Here is an 11580-nt window from a genome sequence, read left to right as displayed (position 1 = left end):
ATAACAACAGAGCTCATTAACATAAATAATTCATGACTCATTTAGCCCGCTTCATTCAAGGACAGAGAGGACAGACAATGACCAAGAAAAACAGCATATGATGTGTGGTTTCTGGTGCACGAAACCTGGACAAACATGATACGTGAGCTTAAAACTCCTGTAACTCCAGAGTGTGTGTGTGTGTGTGTGTGTGTGTGTGTTTCCCATCGGTCTTACTTTATCCAGCAGCGGCAGGCACTGCGGCACTTTGCTCTCTGGACTCTCGAGTTTGACGATGCTGATGAAGAAGGTCTCCTGACGGTCATCTTCACTGGTGTTACACAGAGACAGTGGATGAGACTGCAGACACACACACACACACACACACACACACACACAGAGAGAGAGAGAGAGAGACAGGTTAAGTAAACCTCCACACAGGTGATTTCATTGATATTTACGTCATGATTTCCCTCCTCTCAGAATATGATGACATCCTTTTAGAAATGTAAACACATTTAGTGCACTCTTCTTCTTTCTGAATACAGCAGCAGCATCACATTCAAGTGACACAAATACACGAGTCCATGAAGATGAAACTTCAGCGCGCAACGGCTGTTTGATGCTCAAGAAACAGCTTCCTTTTCCTACACACATCGGTGAACATTTGACTAATAGTCCCAATATCCATTAAAACCCCAAAAAAAATAGAGGTTAGGGTTAGGAGAAAGAGAGAGAGAGAGAGAGAGAGAGAGAGAGAGAGAGGAGAGAGAAAGTTGAAAGGGGGGGGGGGGGGGGGGTGTGCTACAAGGCAAGCTCATGAATATTAATTAATTAGGTGATTTGTCCAGCATATTCACTATACGTGTGTGTGTGTGTGTGTGTGTGTTATTTAAATTAATATATATTTAAATAATTATAATATAATACTATTTTGCACATAAAATGTATGCATAAATATACATATAAAAACTAATTAAAATAACTGAATTATTTAAATATTTAAATGATATATTATATAGTGTAATATCACATTATACGTACATACAAACATTATAATGAATTAATATTTAAACTGATTAATTATAATATATTATTATAAAATGTTTTTTTTTAATCATGATTAATTGCATTATTGTCTGCCTAAATCTAAACTTATAACATTAATGTAATTAAATTAAATACAAAACAAGCCATTTGACACTGCCAGGACATTAATGTTTTTATAGAAATTATTTTTAAGTTTGTTATAGAAGAAGCATGAGATAAATGGGTCTGTAGTGTCCAGGTGGAATTTCATGACCTGACCTAAAACAAAGAGTGAACTTCTGGTGGGTTGTGAAAGTATGCATATTGGAACAGAACCATGGATGCACTGGACCCTTCCCCAAATAATCCTCCAGCAGCAGCGGGATGCTGGAGACCGTGACCCGCCAGCATCCCTTCGGAAATCCCAGCGTGAAACTGAGCCGTGACTTCAGCAGCTGGCAGATCAGCAGAGAGACAGTGATGTCATCGGTGCAGAAGGGCTGTGTGTGTCAATCAAACCCAGAGATGAGGGAGAAAAAACTGAATCCTGCACTAAGGGTCAGAGGTCACTTTAGGATGCTCCGAGTGAGCACTTACAATAGAGGCAAGTTATCATATACAGGCATGATTACAGTTTAGTTTTGAGTGCCTCATGTATATTCAATGAATCCTGTTTCCTCCACAGAATAAAAAAATACAATTTTTTTTTTTTTTTTTTTGAGACAGACATGGACTTCAAAGGAGTCAATTCAATAAAGTTTTTAAATCTCCCATTGTTATAAAAAAATGCATTTAATTGATAAAAAAAATAACAGAAAAATGTTTTACATTTTAATAAAAATAACCCACCAGGGCAGCATTTATTAGACAAAAAATACAGTAAAAACAGGAATATTGTGAACTATTATTACAATTTCAAACAGCTATTTTCTATGCGAATATATAGTAAAATTTAATTTATTTCTGTGATGCACAGCTGTATTTCCAGCATCATTACTCCAGTCTAGTGTCACATGATCTTCACAAATCAGAATAATAAACATTTCTGATTATTATCAGGATTGAAAACTCTTGTACTGCTCGATATTTTTATGGAAACCGTGACACATTTTATTATTTAGGATACACAGATGAATACAACGTTTAAAAGAACAGCATTTATTTGAAATCATTTGAAACATTATAAATGTCTTTACTGTGACTTTCGACCATTATAATGCATCCTCGATGAATAAAAGTTGTAATATCTTATCTAATATCAAGTTTTATATGTCTGCCAGAGGTCTGAGGAGAAAGAGAAAAGAGGAAAGCAGCTCTGAAATCCCACGAAGCTGCTCTCACGAATCCTCTCTGAACGAGTCGCTCTCATCAGTTCTCTCGGCGTAAAGCTAATCATTATCTCTGACCGGCGTAAACCAGCTCTGTTAACCATCGAGAGACCGTCCGGCGCGGTCTAGCATCTCCGCCGGGTATTTTTATCTCACAAAGGGGCAGAGAGCTAAAAACGGCATCGGTTCCGACCCCAAAAGACACATCTTCATTTGGTTTTTGGAGAAACGGTGGCACACACAAACAGATTATTGACAATAGTCCGAGCCGTCCGTCCGTCTGTCTGAACCACAGACCGTCTGGGGATGAGACGGCCCTTCCATCGCTTTGTAGTGGCATATAAAGACATTCCAGCGTCATCTCCACCACAGACAGACGTCTAAAAATACTCATAAATCAAACGGCCTTCAAAACAAACACAGGAGAGGAGAGATAATAAAGAGCTGCTGCGGTGAGAAACTATTCTTGCCCTGTGGAGCTTCTTTCTTCTTCTGCCAGCGACGCAGTTTGTTCATGTTTTGCCAGCTGAGCTCCAGACGCTCTTTTCTATCTTATTTATTTACTCTTTAATGCCAAAGCAGCACTTCAGCCGAAACATATATATATATAGTGTTACACTTTTCTTTTTAGTTCTTTCGTTCTCGCTTTCCTTCATTCTCTCTCTCTCTCATTTAACACTACTGTATATCAGCATCAGTCTCTCTCTCGCTCTCACTTTCTCTATAATCACTATTTATTTATTTATTTTCCTGTACTGCCAAATAAATATAAAAGGCTAAATATATACACTATTTTCTTTATTAGCTTCAGAGTAGATATACATTATGCATATTATACATACACACATATACATACATTAGGGCCACCAAATGATTCATCGCATCCAAAATAAAATTTTTTGTTTATATAATATATGTTTGTATACTGTGTATATTTATTATATATATATATATATATATATATATATGCAGTATAAATACAAACACATGCATGCATATATTTTAATATACTATTTACATATTAAATACATTTGTACATAATATAAAATATAAGAATATAAATGTATATATGTAAATATTTTCTAACTATATAACAGAAATAAAAAAAAAATATAGAATTCAGTCACTCTTTATTTCTTTAAAACTGGTATATTATATATATATATATTTATTTTTTCTTGTTTTAAGCATAAACTCACTTCATTTTGATCAATTTCTCAGAATCCCTATTATCTTAACTCACTTTGCTTCTCAAGTAAATCTTGATCTAAGAATGTTCAGATATTTGTCCTGGAAAACAACTTCAATCTTTTGCATTTAAAATGTATCAAAAGCTCAATTATTGAACCCAAATCAAACAAACACTGTACTGTAGTATGTCTGTGTGATTATCGTTATCATGGATGCATGCACATGTGCTTTATTAAGACGCATGTGCTTGATCTCAGTCCAGTGATTGGGCTGTGCTGCTTTGTTTTGTGCATGTGTTTGGATATCAGTGTCTTCATCTGCAGATGTAGAGGATCCATGGACTTCCGGCGTAAAGTTTACAACATGAACCACAGAGAACATCTGCTCAAGGACTCAGACACAAGAGAGAGAGATTCTAGCTTTTGCAAATAGACGTCTGCTGTATAAATTAAGTCAAGTGTCTACTGCTGTATCGTGGAATCTTGGCTGGATAAAAATATTCATTTCTTTATTTTACTGATCGCAAACTTTTGAATGGTACTGTAGCGATCGAAACGAGGGAGATGTGAAGTGGACGTTTCATGCATAATTACACGCTAATGTGCATCTGATTTCCCCTGCTTTCTGTGCCTCCAAACTGAGAAGCGAACAGGATGAAGTCTGGAAAAGTGAGCTGGGAGATGTTAGAGCTACAGCACTGTCGAAACAGGAGCGAGCTCAGATTACAGCCGGCTCCGGCTCCCATTGAGACGCACAGAAACCCACACCATAATGACAGTCGCATAGTCTGCTGACTCAATGAAAGGGATTAGAAGGTATTGTGGAGCTTTCTGAGAAGAGGAAAGGAGAGGAGACGATAGAGGAGACTGGGTAACTTCACCGGGAGAAATCGTCAGGTGGATGAAACACGACTCACGATCACAGACTAGATAACAGACAAGCTGTAGTCAAACTAGAGCAATAACATGAGAGCATTACAGGGATTTGACCACAGGTAAAGGGTGATTATGCACAATAATTCACATTATTAATAGCTGGATTAATATATGGATAAGTTTGTTTCTTCATCAGATTCTGAGAAATGTAGCATTGCATCAGTGTCTCATCAATGGATGCTCTGCAGTGAATGGGTGCCGTCAGAATGAGAGTCTAAACAGCTGATAAAATCATCATAATAATCCACAGCACTTTCTGACTAAAATATGAGTTTTCTATCCATTATATCGCTTTCTCCACTGCTGAGGAAGTGATGCAATGACATTTCTCCAAACCTGATGAAGAAACAAACTCTTCTATATTTCGGATGGCCTGAGGGTGAGCACATTCCAGCACACTTTCAGTTTGGGGTGAACTGATCCGTTAGAATCGCTAGGGTTTGGAACAGAGCCGTTGTCATTGCAGACATTAGACTAGTAGACAAAGATCATGAGTGATGATGAATCAGGGCACAGTGTCAGATGAGTGTGTGATAACACAGGGTCAAAGTTTAACACTGTCACACACAAATCATCCAGCAGAGGGGGTGCACGCACGCACGCACACGCGCACGCAAACGCACACACACACAAACACACACACACACACCTGCACCAAACGATCATTACAGCCAATGCAGATACACAAGAGCTCAAAAAAAAAATTATAATAAAAATAAAAAACTTTTTTCTAGTTCATTGGGTTCATCACAACAAAAGATTTCAAACAAACAAAAAAAAAAAATATATTTCCTTAGGGTATCAACATTTTACAATGGGAACCTTAAAATAAATTTATGTTGAGAAAAAAGTTGTCCTCCCTCTTTGAAGGCACAAAAAGTAATAACCTTTATATTAATCTTTTTATAGTTATATATATATATATCCTCTCTTTCTTTCCCAAATTTACATTTACATTTTTGTTTATATTATTTTTTGTATCATTGTACTGTAAGTATCATCATTAAATATTTTCATTTTATATTTTATTTTATTTTATTTTTTTATTATTATTTTATATTTTGTGTTGGGATGGAAATTAATAGAAAAAGACAAAAAAGGAATGGCTTTGGAAGTGCTTTTTGTCACTAAACAATTTCTGTGTACCTTGTTTTGATAAAAATAAATAAAAAAGAATGAATAAAGATAAGAATTTGTAAGACTGTTCTAAAAACAAAACTTTAGAACAATTCGAATTCCTTTAAATAATTTTGTATTATTTTACTAATTTTGAGCATTTTGGCAAATAAAAAACAGCACATAAAAAAAGCAATTCTAAGTTTGTATTAGCCATAATTGCTGTAAAGATGGCTAGGAAAACTGCTTTTAAAGATCAATCTCAGGGTTCATATGTAAGCTGATGTCTAACAGTGTAGTCCTATCACACTCGCACAGCTGAGGAGAAACAGAGGAATTCCTCCTGTTCCCGTCTTGTTTGTTTTTCTTGCACTGATTTCTCCCTCCGTTGGTCACAAAGCCCATGCGGTCACAGTTTCCTCTCAGATTCACTTTCATCCATCTTTTCCTCTCTGTACAATCAGAGAGACACAGAAAACCTGACGATAAGAGACACGACAGATGAAACGGAGACAGCAGCCGATCAGCATCAAATACTGACATAGATCTCAAGATCTAGATCTTTAGACATCTTCAAATCATTATTTTAATTATATGGTCTTGTTTTATTGCTCTGCATGTGTATAACCTCCATAACGGACAACTGAAAAAAAAAAAAAAAAAAAAATTCTGATCTAAGTTTTCAAAATATTTTAATAATTAAGTTAAATTTACAATTAAATTTTCTCTAAAAAAAAATCGCTTTTTTTTCGTCACATGACTTGGGATCCATATGATACCTGTATTAACTGTATTAAGTAAAAAAAAAAGAAAAAAAAAGAAAAATAATAATAATAAATAAATAAATTGCATGTTATTTAGAATTGATTATTAAGTAGTATTAAATATTTAATATTTAAATTAGTGCTGTCTAATGATTAATTGCGATTAATCACATCCAAAATAAGTTTTTAAGTAATATATGTATATGCACTGCAGTATATTTATTATGGATATATAAATACACATACAGTATATATTAAGAAAATATTTTCATGTATATACATTTATACATTAATATTCGTATATATATAAATACATTTAATATATAAACATAAGATATTTTTCTTAAAAATATACATGCATGTGTTTGTATTTACATGCACATAATAAATACACACAGTATACACATATATTATTATGTAAACAAAAACGTTTATTTTGGATGCGATTAATCGTTTGACAGCACTAATTTAAATATATAAATTTAATTAATTAATTAATTAATTATAAAGAATTTTTAATTATTTAATAAATTAGTAGTTTTATTTAATCTATCTGAATTTAAATTAAAAATCATATGCTAAATAAATAGAATTAATATTTATTAAACATGCCAAGACCTTTCCATTGAGCCAACAATTTTCACTTAAAATTAAACAAGCAATTTTGTCAAATTGCATGATTTTTAATATGCACAAAAAAAACAAAAAATAGAATGAGAAATAAACTACTCTGCAGTTCTAATAAGTGTGTATGCGAGCTGAAGGCGGCGTGTCACTGTATTGACGTGTGAGAGTTACAGCAGATCTCTCCTGGGACTCATAATCAGACTCTGGAATGATGGTAAAGTGCGTCTGTACACAAACGGCCACATCAAGGCCCGCTCTTTTATTGTTGTTTTATTTTGGAGTGTAAACACGACTCGCTCGCACAAACAGACTCTATGGCAACCACCTGACCTCTGACGACCGATCAATTACTGGAGCTTCAACAAGCGGACAATTAACAGCTTGAACAGCTAGACTGACTTTTGTGTTATCCTCATGGAAATTCCTGAAAAGAAGAAAAAAGGAAAGTGTTTCTTGAAGCAAACAGCAGCAAACCAACTTTAACTTGCCAAGACAACCATCACTTTAACTCCTGGGTTTAAAGTTTGTCCAAATTACTGACCGCAAGTCAGTGTTATTTAAGCATCTTTCAGATACTATTATAGTTTTTATTACTTCTGTGTTTTATATTTTTTATTAGCTTTTATTTCAGTTTATTTTTTTGTTTTTATCTGTTTATATCTGCAAGGTGTTCGTTACGCATTTTCCCTGTGTGTTAACATCAGTAATTATGTTAATCGAATTTCTGACTTGACTCTTGATAATGTATTTTGCCCTGCCCCCAAACATGAATTTCGGCAAGATAAGAAAATTCTGATTCGACTATGAAAATCCTTAGTCGGGGACACCCCTAGTAAACACGCTAAATGGACTCAAGTTTAAAGAACTTCAACTATTACATGCAGCGCAGCTCGTCAATGTCAGTTCCAAAACAGTGGACCAATCAGAAGATCCCAGAGGCGGGGCAAGTGCTGTGAGCTTTTGTTTACAGTAGCAGGTTGGCATTGCTTCACGTCTGAAAAGTATGTCTCAAGATCCTTGCATTCTGGGCTGCAGAAAGAAACATGAAGCATGAACAGTTTTTAGACGCAAACGCACATTCTGTGGGAACGCCCCCTTACTTCTTCATTTTCTTCACTGCACAAACTGTTTGTGCATTTTTCTTTACAATAAATCATGCTTGCTTTCATTTTTTAACGCAAACACATTCCGACATTTTAAAGTGCATGGGTTCAAGCACTAGTATGAAACATCTTTCTTTTGTAAACATACGAATGCATCATTGGATACAGCAGCAGAGATATCAAATCACACACACACACACACACACACACACACACACACAGGCTCATGGAGAAGCTAGTGTCAGGAATGCTCTCCCAGAGCTTTGATGTCTGCAGTCTCTCCAGAACTAAATCCTCTTCATCGCTGCTGGGATCCCGACAGACAACAGGAGAAACACAGAATTCATTCTCCCCACAGTAACAATCTGTGACACAGTCGCACCTGCCAGAACCATCCCATAATAATCATCAACACGCCATCTATGCTGGAACATTCCAGAGCTTGATTCAGGTAAACAGAAGAGTGTGTGTGTGTGTGTGTGTGTGTGTGTGTGTGTGTGACAGAAACACAACAAAACAGTGATGCTATTTACATGTTATATAACTTACTGTACAAATATAAAAACAAAACCCATACAGTCAGGGATATTTTTGTCTTGCATTATAGGGGAAGTCTAAGGAGCTTCATGACGCAGTCAAAGTGAGTGAAACACTCGATAATGTCAGCTCGTACATTGTTAAAATAACAACTAGGGTATTCCTGCACACTTAACATTTCTAATTCTCACTTATGGTATTTGGATTGAAAAGCTTCTTTGTTCAGTGCCACACAACTCAGGCATCAACAGGGCCACCTCGCTCCAAACAGAGACGGCAGAAAATAAAGCATCGCTCCATCTTCATTTGTGTCACGGGCCGCTCTGGCCGGCGTTCCCAAACCTCATCAGAGGCGGAGGGGAAAGTCATCAGCATGAAAATCCCCTCCGCACCCACAGCTCCACATCATCCCGCTTTAAAGTGTATTTTTGACATAATTACAGAAGAGGGCGAAGCGTCTTGAGTTATGACCATCGTCCTCGCCGGCTACGAACACATAAACACAGGCCTGCCTCCCTCAAGCATACCACCACCGCCTTCTGCTCCAGATCCAGACGCTTGATGTTTTTCATCCCTCGCTTTTCCTTTCCTCCCCCTCTCGGAGCGAGGAAAGCGGTCATTTAACGGGCCTCCCGTTCGGCTGACGTCAAAACAAACATTTGAATTAGGACCGAAACATCAAATCTGGTCATTCCGGCACCAAGTTGAGAGGAAAACATCTTTGGCTAGTTCACAGGACGACTGGTTGACAATTTAGCATGATGTAAATCGTGACTGACAAGTGAAAAAACATAACTGCACTGCAGTGATTAAACATTCTGCATGTGGTAAAAAATAATAATCGTAACAGCCTCCTGAGGCTTTAACAATCAAACACAACAACAACAAAAATATATTTATGTCTTACATGCACTAGCAATTAGTAAGATTGCATTTTTTTTAAAGAAATTAATGCTTTTACTCATTAAATTGATCAAAAGTGAGAGTAAAGGCATTTATGTAAAATATATATATATATATATACAGTACAGACCAAAAGTTTGGAAACATTACTATTTTTAATGTTTTTGACAGAAGTTTCTTCTGCTCATCAAGCCTGCATTTATTTGATCAAAAATACAGAAAAAACAGTAATATTGTGATATATTATTACAATTTAAAATAATTGTTTTTAAATGTATTATACTTTAAATGATCATTTATTTCTGTGATGCAAAGCTGGATTTTTAGGATCATTATCACATGATCCTTTAGAAATCATTCTAATATGATGATTCATTATCAAAGTTGGAAACAGTTCTGCTGCTTAATATTTTTCAGAACGTGATACTTTTTTATGATACTTTGATGAATAAAAAGGAAAATAAAGAAGCTATGTTTTAAAATATAAATATTTTGTAATAACAATATACACTACTGGTCAGTAATTTGGGGTCAGTAATTTTTTTTCTTTCTTTTTTTTATAAAATCAATTCTTTTATTCAGCAAGGATGTGTTAAATCTAATAAAAAATATATTATTAGAATTTCTTTTTTTTTTTTTTATAAATGCAGTTCTTTTTAACCTTTTATTGATCAAATATATGAGACAGCAGAACTGTTTCCAACACTCATAATAAATCAGAATATTAGAATGATTTCTAAAGGATCATGTGATCGACTGATGTTACATGTGACACTGAAGGCTGGAGGAATGATGCTGAAAATTCAGCGCTGCATCACAGGAATAAATTATTTTTTAAACGTATATTCAAACAGAAAACTATTATTTTAAGTTCTAATAATATTTTACAATTTTTCTGTATTTTTGATCAAATAAATGCAGGCTTGATGAGCAGAAGAAACTTCTTTCAAAAACATTAAAAATACAGTAGTAATGTTTCCAAACTTTTGGTCTGTACTGTATATACACGAACATATGAATGAATTCTGAGTATAGTCACCATACTTGGCTGTACGTCACATCACTTTTCACACTTTTCACTCACTCTTTTTAACAACATCTTATTCTTCCTAGTAGACGTAAGGAGTGTAAATGAGGAAATGCATTATCATACACAAGGCACTCAACATATCTTTCTCCTCCTATACTCTGGAATAGGCCAGAGTGACTACATGATTATATGACTATAAAAAGCTCAGACATATGACAAAACCAGGCCAGGACGTGTTCCAAGGGGCTCCTTAACTCATTTCCTTCTGGCATCTGTATTTCACTCTCCACGTCTTCAAAGAGCTTCTCCAGCGTCCTCGCTCTGGATTTCCATTACTGCTCATGAGCCCATTAGAGATTTATCACTCGAGGTCGTTCCAGGTCACACGTTCAGCCTGAAGACCACCACAGAACCTTTCTTCTTATGAACACAAGCAAACTTAAAATCAACAAGGATCTTCACTGTCAAACACGAGTGACTTAAGGATAAATCACTCATGAACTCTTACTGGGAAATGCCCTGAAAAATGAAAAGCCTAATGGAAACGTCTTGGCAGATCTTAAAGGAGCAGTGACTTATCTGTCATCATTCACTCACTCTCATGTCATTCCAAACCCGGAGGATTTCCGTTCCGCCGAGAAGCACAGAACGAGTCACTCTTCTGAGCACCATTACCATTTATTTCCCATTTATTTTCTCTTGAGCTCCAAAAATATTCTGCTTAACAAAAAAAAGAGAAAATAAATAAATATGGTTCCTAATGAAAACATAAAATAAAAAAACATAACTAATTAAACTGACTTAATGCACACGTCAAATAAATAAAATACAAAGAATTAGTTAGAATAAACAAATAAAATAAATCAATAAACAAAAAACTAAATAAATAAATAGACATAATAAATAAAATAAAAGTCTAATAGACAAATAAAGGACAAAAGATAAAAAGAGAAAATAAATTAATATGGTTCCTAATGAAATAAAGAAAAATAAACAACTAATTAAACTAAACTTAATGCACACATCAAATAAATAAAC

At 35.0% G+C, this 11580-nt stretch overlaps 1 protein-coding gene across 2 annotated transcripts in view; it reads right to left on the bottom strand.

The window, feature by feature from the left end:
- The window catches only part of rnf43 (ring finger protein 43), an 84599-nt gene that overhangs the window by 24437 nt on the left and 48582 nt on the right, over window positions 1–11580 (bottom strand). For both annotated transcript variants that reach the window (XM_026240622.1, XM_026240623.1), the window contains exon 2: window positions 217–339. In XM_026240622.1, the coding sequence (XP_026096407.1) occupies window positions 217–339 (123 nt within the window). The remainder of the gene's footprint in view (window positions 1–216; window positions 340–11580) is intronic.

This window comes from Carassius auratus, linkage group LG30F (genome assembly GCF_003368295.1).
Source record: "Carassius auratus strain Wakin linkage group LG30F, ASM336829v1, whole genome shotgun sequence".
In the NCBI taxonomy this organism is placed as follows: Eukaryota; Metazoa; Chordata; class Actinopteri; order Cypriniformes; family Cyprinidae; genus Carassius; species Carassius auratus.
This window is presented reverse-complemented; position numbering and strand designations above follow the sequence as displayed.